The sequence below is a fragment of the Fundulus heteroclitus genome, chromosome 20 (assembly GCF_011125445.2).
Source record: "Fundulus heteroclitus isolate FHET01 chromosome 20, MU-UCD_Fhet_4.1, whole genome shotgun sequence".
Taxonomy (NCBI): Eukaryota; Metazoa; Chordata; class Actinopteri; order Cyprinodontiformes; family Fundulidae; genus Fundulus; species Fundulus heteroclitus.
In genome coordinates, this window is record NC_046380.1 from 305,612 (window position 1) to 325,616 (window position 20,005).

The window sequence follows — 20,005 nt, forward strand, 5'->3', positions numbered from 1 at the left end:
TGGCTCTGGGTAAGTTTGGCAACGTACTAAAGAGAAATCTAGGATTATTTTTATCTCTTCAATTAATGATGAAAAAATGCTGCTGCTCTAACTCTAACTCTGGGAGGGTCTTGTTATACAACAATAGTCTGTCCCTCCAGATTAAGTAGGATTCCTCTTGGTGTGTAGAGCGCCATTTTCTCTCCAATTTCCTAACATTGTGCTTCAAGGAACGCAGCTCTGATTAAACCAAGGAGCCAGCTTCCTGTGAATAATCACCTTCTTTTTCAAGGGAGCTACATTGTCTAATGCAGAACGCAATGACGAAGTCACATTGTTAGCAAAGGTATCGATTTGTGAATGGGAAGAACAGCAATGCTGCCATCTACAGGGCATTTCTGCAATACTGAGGATATTTGGAAGGGGACAGACTCTTTTAAGTTTTGATACAGCATTATCCGATAAAATCAACTATAATGAAACCCTCTTTTGGGGGTGGAGAATTCAGTTAGATTAAACTCAAATGTTATTAAAAAATGATCAGACAGGACAGGGTTGTGAGGAAATACTGTTAATTCTTCACAATCAATGCCATATGTCAGCACAAGGTCTAAAAGTTATGGAGCCGAGAGTGCGTCGGTTCATGCACATTTTGAGCAAAACCAATTGAATCTAGGATAGTTTTAAAGGCTACACTAAGGTTATCACATTCAGTGTCAACATGGATGTTAAAATCACCCACTATAATAGCCTTATCAGTATTTAACACCAAATCAGATAAGAAATCTGACAAACTCAACCAAAAACTGAGTGTAAGGGCCTGGTGGACGATACAAAACAACAAACAGAAGAGGTTTTATTGCTTTTGCAGTTTGGATTGAGGGAAACTGAGGGTTTAAATGTTCAAAAGAACTGTAATTATTAGTTGGCCTGGGACTAATTAATAAATCAGACTGAAAGATAGTTGCCACTCCTCCTCCTCTTCCCACAGATCTGAGAACAAAATATTTTGTTCTCCTCAATTAATGATGAAAAATATGCTGTTCTAACTTTGCGAAGGGTCTTGTTATACAACAATTGACTGTCTTTCCAGATTAGGTAGGATTCCTCTTGTTGTGTAGAGCGCCATTTTCTCTCCAATTTCCTAACATTGTGCTTTAAGGAACACAGCTCTGAATTAAACCAGGAAGCCAGCTTCCTGTGAATTATGAGCTTCTTTTCCAAGGAAGCTACATTGTCTAATGCAGAATGCAATGAGGAAGTCACACTGTTAACAAAACACCTATTTGTGAATGGGAAGAAACAACATTGCTGCTATCTGCAGGGCATTTCTGCAATACTGATGATATTAAAAGGGGGACAGACTCTTTAAAGTTTGATGCAGCATTGTCTGATAAAGATCTACTATAATGGAACCCTCTTTTGGGGGTGGAGAGCTCAGTTAGATTAAACTCAAATGTTATTTAAAAATGATCGGATTGAACAGGGTTGTGAGGAAATACTGTTAATTCTTCACAATCAACGCCATATGTCAGCACAAGGTCTAAAGTATGGAGCCAAGAGTGCATCGGTTTATGCACATTTTGAGCAAAACCAATTGAATCTAAGATAGTTTTAAAGGTTACACTAAGGTTATCACATTCTGTGTCAACATGAATGTTGAAATCCCCACTATAATAACCTTGTCAGTGTTTATCACCAAATCAGATAAGAAGTCTGACAACTGATCCAAAAACTGAGAGTAAGGGCCCGGTGGACGATACAAAACAACAAACAGAAGAGGTTTTATTGATTTGGTTTGCATTTTGGATGAGGGAAACTGAGGATTAAATGTTCAAAAGAACTGTAGTTGTTAATTGACCTGGGACTAATTAATAAATCAGACTGAAAGATGGTTGCTACTCCTTCTCCTCTTCCCGTAGATCTGGGAATGTGGAAATTTGAATAATTAGGAGTTGACTCAGTTATACTAACGTAGTCCTCTTGTAGCCAGGTTTCTGTGAGACAAAACAAATCAATCTGTTTATCAAAAATCAATTCATTAACTGACAAAGTCTTTGGTGGGAGAGACCTTATATTTAATAGACCACATTTAATTGTTTTATTTTTAGGTTCAAGGTGAACCGTATTGATTTTTATTAGATTTTTATGATTTGTTCCTTTTAGATAAGTTTTTGATCTGTTAAGTTTTGGCCGTGGGAAAGACACCGTCTCAATAGGGTAATGGGTGGGTAACAGTACAGAAGCTGCAGAGAGGTGTGTTAAGCTACGGCTCTGCTTCCTGGTCTGGACCCTGGGTTGTCAGCATTTAGGATAACTAATACATCCGGCCAGATTCCTAGAAGGAAGAGCTGCACCATCCAAAGTGGGATGAATGTCGTCTCTCCGGATTACCCAGGTTTTCCCCAGAAAGTTCGCCAGTTATCAATGTAGCCCACGTCATTTTCAGGACACCAAGAGTTTCGCTTGTACGAACATTTCCTGGAACGATGTTTGGGGCGGGATCTTTACGTCTTAACCGGTTCCTGTTGTCTACAGTCGGCTTGTAATTGCAGTGTAGGGCTGGAATGCAGATTGACAGCTAAATCTGATATCTGTTCATCTCAACAGGTGAGCACAAGTTTGCTTTTTAAACAACAAGCTGAACAAATAATCTTCATAATTCAGGAAGGTCCAGCACAGGAAAATTGTTTATTAAAACTTAATAAAATGTGAAACATCTAACCCTAAAGACCAGTATCTGTTTTATTAATCTTGAAAAGCAACGGAAACTGGCCTTAGTTGACCTAAAGATGGAAACTTAGACACTTGGGGGGATTGAATGTTTGGAAACTCAAATCCTCAGTAGAGCGTGTTGGGAAATCCAGGAGTCTGTGACCCCAGAGTGTTCTGCAAGAGTTTACTGTCAGCAATCACAATCTGATTGATACACAGCAATAAAAGGCACCACAGAAACATATAAAATCATTTATCAATTCTTTCTCATAGGTAGGAAAGTTGTAAAAGGTTACCTACCTCTGATGAAAGCGTTAAGGGAGTCGATTGCATCTGTCTGGCTCTTCTTGGCTTTGATCGGCTCATATGGGGGGAACTCACCCCTCCTCTTCTTACTGATGTCATCGTCCCCTCCCTCGACCTCCCAGGTGAGCTGGGTCACTGACTTGGTCTCATCTGGACTTGTTACGGTCCAGCTTGCGGATGTTGTGACTATATTTTGATGGGTCGTACTTCACTGTTCGAGTTTTGATGCCTTTCTGACACCTGAGCTGCAGCACAGGAAGGACTTGACCAAATTTACTGACCACCCAGTCCTGGAACCAGAAAACAGAAGATTTAAAAAGACATTCCAGTCACCTCCACAGATTCGGATTCCAGATGCCTCCTCTGATATTAACGGATCACTAAGTAACATTTCTACCTTAATATAGCCTCTGCTAACTCCCTGTGATGGTAATCCAAGCATTTATGAGACAATTAAGGGCTCTGTCTAAGTCTAAGTCTCTGTCATCTTCCCCTAGTTTCTCTGGCCAAAAAAACACTCTTGGAACTCTCCCTGTCCCTGAACCCGAGGCGGACTTTGGATGGTGAGTTTATGACAGTACTATTCCCCTGTTGGGGGAGCGCCACTCAAAAATGACTTAGACTTTAAGGTGAAGATCTTTCTTATTAAACGGTTGTCATAGACGGGTGGTCTATAAACATTCAACAACATTACCTCTTATAAATAAAAAAAAATTAAATTGATAGGTACTGTCCCTCTTTATCTATTTGACATATAACATTTAAGAATTGTGTGTTTCCTAAAAAAAAGTAATAACATCAAACTCCTGCCACTCCGCTGTTCTGAAAGCTTGAGGCCACCTGATCATTCTTCTCTCTGATTGGTTGAATCGAGAGACTCCTGGACCCATGTAGAGACCAAAGGTTCTGTGGGTTCCTCCAGGCCTAGGTCCTCTCAGGTTGTTAAGATGAATATTGTGATGCTGATGGTTGCTTCATACATTTCATCCTCGACTGATGGATCTTATGACTCTATTGTTCTTCCTCATCTTGAAACTGTTGCATCTAAATATTCTAATCATATTTTCTTTGCTGTGACTCAATTGGTGAGTTTCCTCTGGGGGTGATTGCCTCTTTCCTAGGGTTGAACACCCATCGCTCCTCTGGGGGTTTGTTTCCTTATGCAGATCAGGAGCTATGGGGGGCTTCTTCCCATTCTTTATCACTATTATCTACATTTGCATTATTTTATTCAGTTTCTTTTAAAAAATAATTTTCCTTCAGTATTCTCAGGCTTGTTTAGTTTTTAGGATTCATAAAAACAAAATATCTGCTGTCACAAAAACCATCCATCCATCCATCCATCCATCCATCCATCCATCCATCCATCCATCCATCCATCCATCCATCCATCCATCCATCCATCCAAAATACCAAGAAGGTATTTTTAAATTGATGTCTGAAAATGAAGGAGAACCTGTTCCGCTGCAAGCAGCATGAAAATAAAACTTTGGTAATAAAAAAATATATCAGCCAGACAGCAGCAGACCCAACAGGTTTAAGCTCCGCCTCTCAAATAAAACACCTGAAACGCCTGGAACCAGTTTTTTATTCCTATCATAGAGACCAAACTAGCAGCTTCCTCTGAGTCCAGGAGAGAGAAGAGAAAACCTCCAACCCTGAAGGTGAATTGGACCCGGAAGCCTGAAGGTGAGTTGGACCCAGAACATCACTCTGACTCACTTTGAGGGACGTTAGTAGAGGAGGGAGGAGAACCATGACTGACTGGTGTTAAGCTTCCTCAGTGGACCCAGCTCATTTTACCTGTCAGGCGAACGGCACTTAAAATATGGTTTTGGATACAAGATGCTCAAAACAGAAAAATATACTTCAACCAGTGTTGTAGTACTCGAGTTCAAGACTCAAACTCGAGTCCGAGTCATTAGCTAAATTTAGAGACTCGTGACTTGACTTGGACTTGAGCACTGATGACTCGAACTTGGACTTGGACTCCTACATTCAGATCATTCTGACTCGGAAATTGAGAAAAATACTTTTTTTTTTATATCATTAGGCTATAATTTTAATTTGAATATTATTTGGTGTATGATTTTAATATCTAAATGGCGTACCGCGCACGTGACGTCACCATCTTATGAGCAACGCCCCTTGCCGCTGAGGTTGGGCAAACAGTGTTAGAGCGCACGTAGCAACCAGCCATTACACATGCAACAGATACAACGATATGACCGACTTTTCCGCTGTTAAACTTTCACAAAAGGATGTCCAAGGCGCCCATTTTACTGGTAGAACAGTGGAACAACATACCAACGCTCAGCTCAAACAATGGATTGAGTGTCGAGGTCTTAGAAAGACTGGAAAACGGGCCGAGTTGATAGGTAAGTCGATGTTTTTCTCCTGCTCGGCGTTCATGGCGTCATCAGCCGTTTTTTTTTCTGTTTGTAGTCACCGTCCAGGAATCGGTATAAATTGTCCGGCCCGCCGAACAATTTAGTCCGGTCCGGTGGCCAAATGCATTATCATTATCCAACGGCTGTATCTCCTCGCTGCATCGACCGGTCTGCAGAAGATTTTTTGTGAGTAATGGGGGAACGCTACCGAACACGTTTGTGGGAATCGCCCGGTTGACGGGCCAGGAAAATGCGTGACAGCATCTGCGGTGGCGGTGCGCGAACCCTGCCGGCCGGCCGGGACCGCGGCAGTGGCCAATAGGCTGGAGCGCGCTTGGCTGCGAGGGCCGATCGACGCCGCTTGCGGCTTTAACATCCTTCATATGCGGCCTATCAGCGTACCTAAAGTCGCTGTTGCACGTTCCATAACAACAATGTTTAAAAACCATGGTTAGGAGACGTCTTAGACTTGGAAAAAGCAGTTGTTTTACCGAGTAAAACCAAGGGTAACTACAGCAAAAGAGTGGAGGAAAACACATATTTGCACTACCTGTATGTGATATGACATCACGTTCTAAAAATAGCTCGCTCGCGGAACGCCGTTATTAGTGCAATGGAATGTTACTGCTTCATGTCATACATCACACGTCATGGCATGTTCCTACAATGAACTCGGATCAATAGTGACTCTACTAAAGTCAGAGAAACGGTTACAGACACATCAGCGCTGATGGGCTCTTGATCGGCAAGAAGCCCCAACTGTCCATCTCACAAGTGTTGTATATAGGAATCTAGGGCTGTACACTGCCTAACTGTGTCATCCATTGAGAAACTGTGTCACCCCTGGGATGCTATTTGATAGACTGTGTCATATCCTTGTGTTGGTACTATCTACTTTGTGTGGGCCATGTAGCTCCCGGGCTGACCGTTCCACTTACACACTCCATATCTTAACAGGCCCCCTGATGATGTGCCTAAATGGCACATCACCATACATAATCGACCAGACCTGGATGGACCCGTGGAACGCCAGCTCCCAGGCTGTCCCTCTTTAAAACAATCAGTCACCCCTGATTTGCCCCAAAAGCACATAATGGAAACAGTTCGAAAAATGGGCCGGACAAACATCAATGGAAACATTTTAACAACAATCAGCATGAATAATTCATAATTAGGCATTTATCACTCAAGACCACAGTCCCACCATTTTACCTACAATTTAGCGTTCAACTAATTGAGCTAGGCCTGTTTTAGGTTCCTATGCACGCATTATTTTAATTTTACTTTAGACTAGGTAAGCTAAGACTGTTCAGTAACCAAGGTTGTATCCGTCTACTCTTCCTCCACCCCAAAAAAACTCTTACTTGGTCCTCCATTCTTCATTCCATGGACAAACATCCATCACTTTCATACCTTACAAATCCAAGAAGACCAGTAGGGGGCATCACAGGGCAGGCTGGGCCGTTCCCCACCAGAAAACGCCATCTCGTCTAAGAAATGGCAAAAACTGATGAAACCCAGTCAGGGGAATCCCGCTCAGGGGAATCCCGCTCATTTAACACACAGTCTCAACAAAGAATTGTATTAAGACCTTTCGGAAACTTCTTGCTGAACCAGCTCTAAAATACTTTATATGTGTTCTTAATAGCCAAACAGTAAACCCTTAAGTTTGTAAAAGAATGCCCCACAATGTAGAATTCCAGAATTTCAATGATATATATATATAAAATGAGAAGCATTCCTACTGATCTTTTGTCTTATTTTGATAAATTCAGCTGAGAAAAAGAAAGTGTGTAAGTGCCCCAAGCAATGCACAAAGTCGTAATTAGAAGTAGGCGTACCGACTTATATATGACAACCCTGGTCGTATTCTATGTCCCCACGTTTGAATGGTTTTGAAACAAACCTTTAAACTGTGTCTGCAACACAGACACAGCTGTACACTGTAATGTAACTCATTGTTTCTCTTTAAAAACATCTCCCCCTGATCATTTAACTGCTCCTTACAGCTCTAGATAATTTTTTTTATGACACTTTAAACCTGTTTCATTCATCTAACATTTGTTTTATTGATAATACACCTAAGCACAATTTTTAACCTCATGCAATTCCGCCCTTTATTAAGTATCCTGTTCTCATGTGTTTAGTCTAACCTCGAAATAGTAAAGCAGACATTACTCGGAGTGATTTTCTTACATTTCCATTTATCCATTATTATTACTATTGAATTTTCCTACAGTTCTTCCAAATTTAGGCCACAGTGTTTGTGTAATTTCATAACCCCGTGATTTGTAAATCCTTATTTTATGTTTATTTTACCACATCTTGTCCCAGCAGATTAATCGTGAATAAATTACATTTTCTCCAATTCTAGAATTTGCATTTTCTTATCATCAATCATCGTCTATTGTGATTATTGAAGAAATTGTGCAGTTCCTTTAAGCTCTTTAAATACTGACCACCTGTGTTTAAATCATTCGCATTAATTTCACACTCATTTAATTCTGTTTAGCCTTAAAGCTTTAATTAAATCTGTGGATTAAAGGAATTCTTTGATGAACGCATCTCTGCGTCCGTATTTGTCTAGGCCTCTGTAATTTGCTCTTGGTGTTTTAAGCTAGAAATGTCATCATCTAGAAATGTCATCATCTTCTAGGAGCAACTATGGTTATGCCTTTCCATAGGCCGAATGATGAAGCATCGTTGTAAGACCAGAATTTCAGCTCATGTCCTGTTAAGTGTCCTGCTTTAGACCCCATTTACCCCAAGTCACATGTTGCTGAATCAACATATTTAAATGTTCCTTCCTCTAGAGTCCCAGAGTGTGTTCTAGATGCATTTCCTGAATGCCAACCTGTCCATGTCACATCTGTGAAACCTTGCAGTTGAAATCCATCATCTGTAAAGCAAAGCAGACAGGAATAGTCCTGTTCAAGATGTTCTTTGCACAGCGGGAGTTCCAATGTTGGGTGACCTTACAGCTTTGATGTTTCTCGGAGTCAACCTTCATGTATTTATATCAGTTTCAAGCTGTTATCCTCTTATCATCATCTTGTGTCCAGGAGTCACTCTACTATCCTGACCAGATTCCGAATGTCCCACTAATCTAATTGGCCTTATTTCTTTTCTGTATCTAAGACAGAGGATAATCATTAAATTATCCTAGTCTAAAGGACCTCTAGGTTAATAGTTTCTAAACTCGATTTTATGTGCTTTAACATCTGGTTAAAGGAGAACTATGGTGTTATTTGCGGTCGAGCGGAGAGATGTTAAGTCTCCTTAAATCTTTTAGGTAACTGCGTACAATTCCAAACTATTTTCACTGGTGCTTTAATCTCTAATTTACCCATGGTAGGTAGTAGAATAAATCTTTATTCTAATCTTGCAGTTTTATCCATTTAAGCCCGTGACCATTGTGGCGCTTTGTTGATGTCTGCCTGAGCAGCAGATTTAAGAGGCATCCTAATTATTTGCTTCTTGTTTGCGCCTCTTCTTACTTCAAGATATCGAGTAAACGCGGCGTTTGCAATGTCTCCTTCGCCTCAGCAGGTAGTGTAAAGTTTCAGAGTTTATTCTGCTTATATTGAAAAATGGATCTACTCACTCGTTCGTTTATTGATTCACTTATCTTGTTAACTGTTGATGTAATGCCCACTTCAACTTTTCCCCCCACAAGTTTTTTCTTGTTCATAATTATTGGTCATTTATGTAAACTTTTTTTTCCCTCATATGGTCTGAATTGGATACATTTTTCTTACCCACTTTGTTTTAATGTTTAAACAGCCCCTCTATGTATAACACTTTGTTGCTTCAATTACCAATATTCATACGTTGTCAAAACTAGTTATGTTCAAATTATTTATTAAGTTGCTTTATGCTTTCATCGTGTAAATTAATAATTTGGCGCAAAATGATTTTCTTTTAGCGGTGTTCCCTATTTCTTCTCATGCACGTTGTGTTTTATAAAGCTTATTGTATCTTAAAGGTGCCTCTTTGAAAGTTTTCACCTAAACACATCTGCTAATGTGTTTTTCTAATGTTTGTTTTCTTTTTAATTGTGTACAAGACAATCTGAAGTGAAATGCAGAAGGGGTGTCTGTCAAACTCATCTTTGTTTCTGTTCTTGAAGGTTCTCCAATGCCTCTGTCTTAGCCCTTGCCATTAGTTGTCCATTTTTAGTCTCCATGTCTGAATTCAGCAGCACATCATCCTTCCAGGACCAGCATATTTCAAACTATTTCACAGTGAATTCACCCTCTTTGCATAAGTCCAATTAAAAATAAAACGGATTTCTCCTAACCCTCATAGCTTCACATTTCCCCAGTGAACCTTGATTTGTCCAAAAATTGAATCAAGAACTGCATTAGGCAGACGTCAATGACATCTGTCCCCTGCATCAGTCCTCATGTCATTCGCATCTGAGAATGTCTAAAAAAAATAGACTAAAATCTCTCTGTTAGCACATTCCAATTATATTGACCAGTGTTCTTTGCAAGGAAAAGAGCAGAAAGCAGGATAGAAATGTTAACAGCGGTCAGTAGAAAGGTTAACATCAAAAATTATAAAGCCACCACCTTTCTCCGCTGGAAGATCTCAATATTACCTGGCATAAGTTGGTTAAAAGTTTAATTTAGTCACATTTCTTTGTCCCTCCATGTCCATTTTAGATCATGATTTCTTACCACACGACCTAAAAGAGCTCACTTTCCAAAGTCTTCTGTTGGGAGAAAGGTGGGCATTTTCAAGGATCTCCGTCCTTCATCTGAAAGCAGTAACTCCGAGAAAAACAATTATATTAGTATTTAGGTAAGGTATGCAGTCAAAAGAAAACCTGGTCCTCTTAGTTTCTTAGTTATTAACATGATGTTTTCAAGTTCTTGGTTGGTCCAGAGGAGGTACAAAACTTTTTTTCCTTCTAAAACCTTGTTCAAAAACATCTTCTTCATTCAAATTATCTGCAGAACTACCTTGAATGTAGTTACTTTGTCACTGGAGATTCAAAAAACAATTAAGCAAATTAAAATCTAACAAAGAAATAACCAAAATACAAGAAAACAAATAAAAAGTAAAAATGTCTCCCAAAGAGCAATTTGTTTCTCATTGATACATAGATTATTATCTTATTTCAGACTTTTGATTTTCTTTCTGGTCCCTTTGGCCATGCAATTTCAATTATCAATGCTTTTAAACATACAGGATTGTCTCAGAAAATTAGAATATTGTGATAAAGTTCTTTTCTGTGATGCAATTAAAAAACATGAAATGTCATACATTCTGGATTCATTACAAATCAACTGAAATATCGCAAGCCTTTTATTGTTTTAATGGTAAATGGACTGAACTTATATAGCGCTTTTCCAGTCATGCTGACCACCCAAAGCGCTGTACACTATAGCCACATTCACCCAGTCGCTCTCACGAACGCGCACACATGTATACACCGAGACGCAGCTCAGTAGGCAACTTGGGGTTAAGTGCCTTGCCCAAGGGCACATCGACATGTGGCAAGGGGAAGCTGGAATCAAACCCACAACCTTCTGGTTGCCAGACAACTACTCAACCCATCAAGCCACAGTCGCCCAATATCGCTGATTATGGCGTACAGCTGAAGAAAACTGAAAAATCCTATCTCAAAATATTGGAATATTTCCTCAGACCAAGTAAAAAATAAATAAATTATAACAGCAAAACAAAATCAAACATTTGAAAATGTCCGTTAATGCACTCAGTACTTGGTTGGGAATCCTTTTGCACAGATTACTGCATCAATGCGGCGTGGCATGGAGGCCAATCAGCCTGTGGCATTGCTGAGGCGTTATGGATGCCCAGGATGCTTCAATAGCGGCCTTTAGCTCATTTGCATTGTTGGGTCTGGTGTCTTTCAGCTTCTTCTTCACAATACCCCACAAATTCTCTATGGGGTTCAGGTCAGGGGAATTGGCAGGCCAATCAAGGACAGTATGCCAAAACCACCAGTAACTGGTGTACTGACCATGGCATCTGTGGGCAGGTGCCAGATCATGCTGGAAAACAAAATTATCATCTCCATAGATATTTTCCGCAGATGGCAGCATGTAGTGCTCTAAAATCTCTTGGTACACAGCTGCATTTACTCTGGACTTGATGAAACACAGTGGACCAACACCAGCAGCTGACATGGCTCCCCAAACCATCGTTGACTGTGGGAACTTCACACTGGATTTCAAGCAACTTGGATTTTGCGCCTCTCCAGCCTTTCTCCAGACTCTGGCGCCTTGACTACCAAATGACATACAAAACTTGCTTTTGTCTGAAAAGAGGACTTTGGACCACTCTGCAACTGTCCAGTGCTTCTTTTCCATAGCCCAAGTCAGACGCTTCTTCTGTTGTCTTGAGTTCAGAAGTGGCTTGACCATGGGAATACGGCTATTGTAGCCCATTTCCCGGACACATCTGTGAACAGTGGCTTTTGATACCTGGACTCCAGCTTCAGTCCACTGTCTTTGAAGCTCCCCCAAATTCTGGAAGCGGCTCTTCTTCACAATGCTGTTAAGGCTGCGGTCACCTCTCTTGGTTGTGCAGCGTTTCCTGCCACATTTCCCCCTTCCAACACACTTTTTGTGAATGTGCTTTGAAACTGCACTCTGTGAAAGGCCTGCTCTTTGAGAGATTTCTTTTTGTGTCTTACCCTCCTGATGGAGGGTGTCAATGATGGTCTTCTGGACAGCAGTCAGATCAGCAGTCTTCCCCATACTTGTGATTTAGTTTACTGAACCAAGCTGAGTGTTTTTCAAGGCTCAGGAAACCCTTGCAGGTGTTTCGAGTTAATTAGACTATTCAAGTGATTAGTTGAATAGCCTAATAGTATACTTTTTCACGATATTCTAATATTTTGAGATGGGATATTTGGGTTTTTTTTAAGCTGTAAGCCATAATCAGCAATATTAAAACAATAAAAGGCTTGCGATATTTCAGTTGATTTGTAATTAATCCAGAATGTATGACATTTCATGTTTTTTAATATCATTACAGAAAATAAAGAACTTTATCACAACATTCCAATTTTCTGAGACAGTCTTGTAAATACCACTTTCCAAATCTCCGTTGGTCTACTTTTTTTTTCTTTTAGAAACTTGATCTAAAGTTATTCATCAGCACTAGCCATGATTGTGACAGTGATGACATGTTTAGCCGCATGTCATCATTTAACCGCTGGTTGTCTAGGTGGTGTCCTGAAAACGAAGTGGGCTACATTGATAACTGGAGAACTTTCTGGGGAAAACCTGGTCTGATCCGGAGAGACGGCATCCATCCTACTTTGGATGGTGCAGCTCTTCTTTCTAGAAATCTGGCCGGATTTATTAGTCCTCCTAAATGCTGACAACCCAGGGTCCAGACCAGGAAGCAGAGCCGTAGTTTAACACACCTCTCTGCAGCTTCTGTACTGTTACCCATCCATTATCCTATTGAGACAGTGTCTTTCCCACGGCCAAAACTTAACAGATCAAAAACTTATCTAAAAGGAACAAATCATAAAAACCTAATAAAAATCAATACGGTTCACCTTGAATCTAAAAATAAAACAATTAAATGTGGTCTATTAAATATAAGGTCTCTCCCTCCAAAGACTTTGTTAGTTAACAAATTGATTTCTGATAAACAGATTGATTTGTTTTGTCTCACAGAAACCTGGCTACAAGAGGACTACGTTAGTATAAATGAGTCAACTCCCTCCAGTTATTCAAATTTCCACATTCCCAGATCTGTGGGAAGAGGAGGAGGAGTGGCAACCATCTTTCAGTCTGATTTATTAATTAGTCCCAGGCCAATTAATAACTACAGTTCTTTTGAACATTTAACCCTCAGTTTCCCTCATCCAAACTGCAAAGCAATAAAACCTCTTCTGTTTGTTGTTTTGTATCGTCCACCAGGCCCTTATACTCAGTTTTTGGATGAGTTGTCAGATTTCTTATCTGATTTGGTGTTAAATACTGATAAGGCTATTATAGTGGGTGATTTTAACATCCATGTTGACACAGAATGTGATAACCTTAGTGTAGCCTTTAAAACTATCCTAGATTCAATTGGTTTTGCTCAAAATGTGCATAAACCGACGCACTCTTGGCTCCATACTTTAGACCTTGTGCTGACATATGGCATTGATTGTGAAGAATTAACAGTATTTCCTCACAACCCTGTCCTATCTGATCATTTTTTAATAACATTTGAGTTTAATCTGAGTTCTCCACCCCCAAAAGAGGGTTCCATTATAGTAGATCTTTATCGGATAATGCTGTATCAAAACTTAAAGAGTCTGTCCCCTTTTTAATATCCTCCGTATTGCAGAAATGCCCTGTAGATGGCAGCAATGTTGTTTCTTCCAATTCACAAATAGATGTCTTTGTAAACGGTATGACTTCGTCATTGCGTTCTGCATTAGACAATGTAGCTGCCTTGAAAAAGAAGGTGATTATTCACAGGAAGCTGGCTCCTTGGTTTAATTCAGAGCTGCGTTCCTTGAAGCACAATGTTAGGAAATTGGAGAGAAAATGGCGCTCTACACACCAAGAGGAATCCTACCTAATCTGGAAGAACAGTCTATTGTTGTATAACAAGACCCTTCGCAGAGTTAGAGCAGCATATTTTTCATCATTAATTGAGGAGAATAAGAATAATCCTAGATTTCTCTTCAGTACAGTTGCCAAGCTTACCCAGAGCCACAGCTCTGTTGATCCATCCATTCCCTTAGCTCTTAGCAGTAATGATTTTTATGGGATTCTTCATAAATAAAATTGATTCCATTAAAAATAAAATAATTGGCATCCTCCCAAACATGATTACCTCGTCCTCAGTAAGTGAGGCAGCATTGGAGGAATCTTTAGAACCTGCGCAGTGTCTGAACTGTATAGAAGCAGTAGAGCTTTCTGAGCTATCTAAAATTTTAGCTTCATCTAAACCTTCTACCTGTATGTTAGACCCAATCCCAACCAAGTTGTTTAAGGAGGTATTCCCTCTGATCAGTGGTCCTATTTTAGACATGATTAATCTATCCTTGGTAAATGGATATGTACCACAGGCTTTTAAAGTAGCTGTTATTAAACCTTTACTTAAGAAACCATCTCTTGATCAAGATGAGTTAGTAAATTACAGACCTATATCTAATCTTATTTTCTTATCTAAAATTCTTGAGAAAGTAGTTGCTAATCAACTATGTGAACATTTACAAAGTAATGACCTACTTGAGGAGTTTCAGTCAGGCTTCAGAGCTCATCATAGCACTGAAACAGCTCTGGTCAAGGTCACCAATGATATTCTCATGGCCTCAGATAATGGACTTGTGTCTATACTTGTCCTGTTAGATCTCAGTGCTGCATTTGATACAGTTGATCACAATATTCTCCTACAAAGACTTGAGCATACTGTAGGGATTAAGGGAAAAGCATTAGGCTGGTTTAAATATTATCTGTCGGACAGATTCCAGTTTGTTCATGTTAATAATAAATCTTCCTCAAACTCTAGGGTCACTTGTGGAGTACCACAGGGTTCAGTCCTTGGACCAATTCTATTTACTATATATATGCTTCCGATTGGCAAAATTATCAGACAGCATGGGATTAATTTCCACTGTTATGCTGATGACACTCAGCTATATTTATCCATAAATCCTGATGAATCCAATCAGTTACTTCGACTGCAGTCATGTCTTGATGACATCAAAAGCTGGATGACTTTAAATTTCCTGCATTTAAATTCTGACAAGACAGAAGTTGTAATCTTTGGGCCAGAGTCTTCAAAAAATAAAGTTCTTAATCAATCACTTAATCTGGATGGCATTAAATTGGCCTCTGGTAATAAAGTTAAAAATCTTGGTGTTGTTTTCGACCAAGACATGTCATTTAAATCCCATATTAAACAGGTTTCCAGAGTTTCCTTTTTTCACTTCCGGAATATCGCCAAAATTAGAAACATTCTGTTCAGGAGTGATGCGGAAAAACTAGTCCATGCATTTGTTACTTCAAGGCTGGACTATTGTAATTCTTTACTATCAGTGAGTCCACAAAATGCAGTTCTAAGTCTTCAGCTGATTCAAAATGCTGCGGCAAGAGTTCTGATGAAAATCAACAAGAGGGATCATATTTCTCCAATTTTAGCTTCCCTTCATTGGCTTCCTGTTAAATCAAGAATATAATTTAAAATTCTCCTTCTAACGTATAAAGCCCTTAATAATCAAGCTCCATCATATATCAGAGCTCTGATTACCCCGTATGTTCCTAACAGAGCACTTCGCTCTCAGACTGCAGGTCCGCTGGTGGTTCCTAGAGTCTCTAAAAGTAGAATGGGAGGCATTTCCTTTAGCTATCATGCTCCTCTCCTGTGGAACCAACTCCCAGTTTTGGTTCGTGAGGCAGACACCCTATCTATTTTTAAGACTAATGTTAAAACTTTCCTTTTTGACAAAGCTTATAGTTAGAGTGGCTCATACCCTGAGCTATCTCTATAGTTGTGCTGTGATAGGCCTAGGCTGCTGGAGGACATCAGGGTCTAATTTTCTCACTCTACTGATTTTTACTGTTCTTCAGTCTACTGTTTTCCAGTTTTGCATTGTATTACAGTGAAATGACTGTCGTCATTTCAGCTTTTAACTTTTTGCTCTCTCTCTTTTTCTTCGTAGTAGGTACACCTGGTCTGGCGTTCTGTTAACTGTGACATCATCCAGAGAAGACGGCTCACCCGCTACTACCATCTAATGTAGAACAGATTACTAGATCAATGTGTGCTTCTGTGCTTTTTTGTCTCTCTTGTTGTGTCTCTGTTCTGTCTTCTGTAACCCCAGTCGGTCGAGGCAGATGACCGTTCATACTGAGCCCGGTTCTGCCGGAGGTTTTCCTTCCCGTTAATGGGGAGTTTTTCTTCCCACTGTCGCTTCATGCTTGCTCAGTATGAGGGATTGCAGCAAAGCCATGTACAATGCAGACGACTCTCCCTGTGGCTCTACGGTTCCCCAGGAGTGAATGCTGCTTGTCGGGACTTTGATGCAATCAACTGGTTTCCTTATATAGGACATTTTTGACCAATCTGTATAATCTGACCCAATCTGTATAATATGATTGAACTTGATTTTGTAAAGTGCCTTGAGATGACATGTTTCATGATTTGGCGCTATATAAATAAAATTTAATTGAATTGAATGATTTTAAGTTTATGGACTTCTAGCGTTTCTCTCCAATGATAAGAGTTTCCCCCCATAATTCAGCATCGAGAACACTGTCCAAAGCAAAAACAAGATAAGAATTACAATTTTAACCTTTCAGATCTGAAGCTGCTCTCATTTTTGCTGATATTCTTTTCATTTCCCAGGCCAGAGCACACTGTCCCAGCTTTGTAATCACATTCAGATGGTCAGATTTGTTTTATCACATCTTTTGTCCAGCAGGTTGAACTGTCCCTCTGAGGTTCGCCTCATCTCAGCGTAACAGATGATTTGTAACAGATGACGTGTTTAATGTGGCCTTCTGATATTTTGCTGCTCTTTAAAATTCCTCTTTTGGCAGCAGTGAAATTCATAGTCAAAAATGTTCCTTAAAAAAACACATCCTATCCAGTTAAATTTTATACAGGTTTGATCAGAGCCAAATAACAAATTCTACCTGCATTTTATACATGTATTAAATCAAAGCTATGCACATAATCTCTCATATTCTCCTCCTGAAGTGGACCTTGTGTCTTTTCAGCTTCACTCAGAGACTAAATGGCTTCCAGATCAGAGGAGGATCTCTGCTGTCCGGTCTGTCAGGACGTCTTTAAGGATCCGGTTGTTCTGTCATGTAGCCACAGCTTCTGTAAGGAGTGTCTGAAGAACTGGTGGAGAGAGAAAGCAGCTCAAGAGTGTCCAGTGTGTAGGAGATCTTCAAGGGATAATCCACCAGTTAGTCTGGTTCTGAAGAGACTCTGTGAGACCTTCCTACAGCAGAGAGACCAGAGAGCTTCAGAGGATCTCTGCAGTCTGCACTCTGAGAAACTCAAACTCTTTTGTCTGGATCATCAGCAGCCAGTGTGTGTCGTCTGCAGAGATTCAGAGAAACACACCAAGCACAGATTCAGACCTATCGATGAAGCTGCTCAGCAACACAAGAAGAACCTTCAGGAAACTCTGGAACCTTTAAAGAAGAACCTGGAGCTCAGGAAGGAAGTTCTAGAGGAGTTTGATCAGACAGCAGAACACATGAAGGTCCAGGCCCGACACACAGAGAGGCTGATTAAGGAGCAGTTTAAGAAGCTTCATCAGTTTCTAGCAGAGGAAGAGGAGGCCAGGCTGGCTGCACTGAGGGAGGAAGAGGAGCAGAAGAGTGGGATGATGAAGGAGAAGATGGAGGCTCTGAGCAGAGAGATAGCAGCTCTTTCAGACACAGTCAGAGCCACAGAGGAGGAGCTGAGAGCTGAAGACGTCTCATTCCTGCACAACTACAAGGCTGCAGTGGAAAGAGTCCAGCGCTGCCCCCTGCTGGAGGATCCACAGCTGCCCTCAGGAGCTCTGATAGACCAGGCCAAACATCTGGGCAACCTGGCCTTCAACATCTGGAGCAGCATGGAGAACATGGTCTCCTACACTCCTCTCATCCTGGACCCAAACACTGCTCATCCACAACTCATCCTGTCTGAAGATCTGACCAGTTTGACTTTAGGAGAGAAACAGCAGCTTCCTGATAATCCAGAGAGGTTTGGGTTCTGGTGGTATTCTGTCCTGAGTTCTGAGGGCTTCAACTCAGGGAACCACAGCTGGGATGTTGATGTTGGAGACAGCAAACACTGGACACTTGGTGTGATACCAGAGTCTGTCCAGAAGAAGGGATTCAGAGAGTCTGGAAGGTTGATTCTATGGTTGTATGAAGGTAAATACAAAGCATGGTCTCCTCCATCTCCTCTTGTGGTTCTCTCAGTCCAGAAGAAGCTCCAGAGGATCAGAGTTAATCTGGACTGGGACAGAGGAAAGCTGTCCTTCTCTGATCTGGACACTAACTCACACATACACACCTTCACACACACCTTCACTGACAAGATGTTTCCATACTTCTTCACTCGGGGTAAAGTAAAAATCCTACCGATGAAGATCTCAGTGAGCAAACAGCAGCTCTGATGTTCTCAGCATGAAGAACACAAAGTCCAGATGAAACCTTGATTATCTGATTGAAACTCAGTGATTTTAAGCAGGAACCTGGAGATGATCTGATCTGACTGATCATCTGAGGACTTGTTCATTTCTGCCTCTTAAACATTTTATTTCATTGTGAATCTTTGGCGGTTAAATGTCTCCTTTGTGTTAATCTCTCTAAAGCATTCACTAAATAAAGTTTGATTGATTTCATGTCAGGTGGGAAACAGTTGGCTGCAAATAAAACATTTATTGTCTCCAACATCTTGACAGCGTCATGTCAGTCTGTGCAGAGGAAAGTTTGTCTCTGATACAAAGCTGGACCCAACTGCGCCACTAAGGTCCAACAAGCTTCCTTCAGACGGCACCAGGGAAACCCGAGGGGTGGTACCAGTTCTAGAGAAGATGCTTTCTCAACCTTGAGAACTTGAGGACACCCTCTGTTGTCTCTGTGAGAACTGCCCAACCTCCTAGATCTCGCCTAGGTGGAATACGCCTACAATAGCCACATCTTTTTTTTTCCATCAGCTGATCTCCATTTGAAGCATCCCTGGGTAACCAGCCAACCCTCGTCGTGTCAACCTTTACAGATACCATCCTTCCCTCGGTCCGGAGTCGCCTTAGGGCCTGTAGGAGGATCTGGGACCAGACCAAGGTGGCCCTGGACTAAACTGTGACCCATGACAAGAGGTTCATTAATAGGAGGACGATTACAGCACAAGGCTAAACTCTAGGTTCATAAAAGAGAGACCTAACAGGTATAACTTAAAACTCAAAATGTGATGGAATCTTTCTTCTCTGAGATCATCAACAAAAACATCAGTGGCGGCTGGCCAGTAGGGGGCGCTCGGGCGCCGCCCCCTTTAAATCGTTTAGATAATAAATGATTTCTGAACTGCAAAGTACTTAGAAATGTATTTATTCATACTGTGTGTCCAATAGACATGTTAGAATTTATTAAAATAGTAAATACATAATTCTATGTAATTGCTCACATTGTGCACACTTCCTTTCCTATGTGCAGGGCGCCGGTCTAATGAGAGTGAATGTAGGCGCAGGAACTTGGGCAAGCACGTGATCTGAGGCTGACTTTTAATTGGTTATTTAGGGTTTTCCACAGGGCGCTGCGCTCTGCGTCCCGGACACACCCATTCTGTTGTGTCATTACTGGTAGAGTGTCAGTACTGGCTAATTTTTTTAAAAACATTGTGTGATTGGACAATCCCCGATTCGACTCATAGCGCAGCTGCAGTTCGTTAGGTTGATTCACGTTTACGCTTGCGAAGTGGAGTAGTTTCAAAATGAGAGAAAATTCTGTTTTGTCTTTACAAAAAAATGCTTTTACAAAGCGTTCGCTTGAAAAAAAAAAACATGATAAAGGAGCTTGGACCGGATCGTCTTAATTTACAAATTCAGCAGCAGGCAAGTGATCTCTCCACTCCATGGTTGGACAAAGCAGTGTAGGTAGTAGTCAGCCAGTGAAGAA

The 20,005-nt window shown here is 40.7% G+C and overlaps 1 protein-coding gene across 1 annotated transcript; it reads left to right on the plus strand.

Moving 5' to 3' along the window:
* Positions 1-17,100: 17,100 nt before the first annotated feature.
* Positions 17,101-18,781, plus strand: LOC118567205 (nuclear factor 7, brain-like). Its single transcript, XM_036151729.1, has one exon. The coding sequence runs from the start codon at positions 17,119-17,121 to the stop codon at positions 18,502-18,504; it is 1,386 nt and encodes a 461-aa protein (XP_036007622.1). The 5' UTR covers positions 17,101-17,118; the 3' UTR covers positions 18,505-18,781.
* The last annotated feature ends 1,224 nt before the right edge of the window (positions 18,782-20,005 follow it).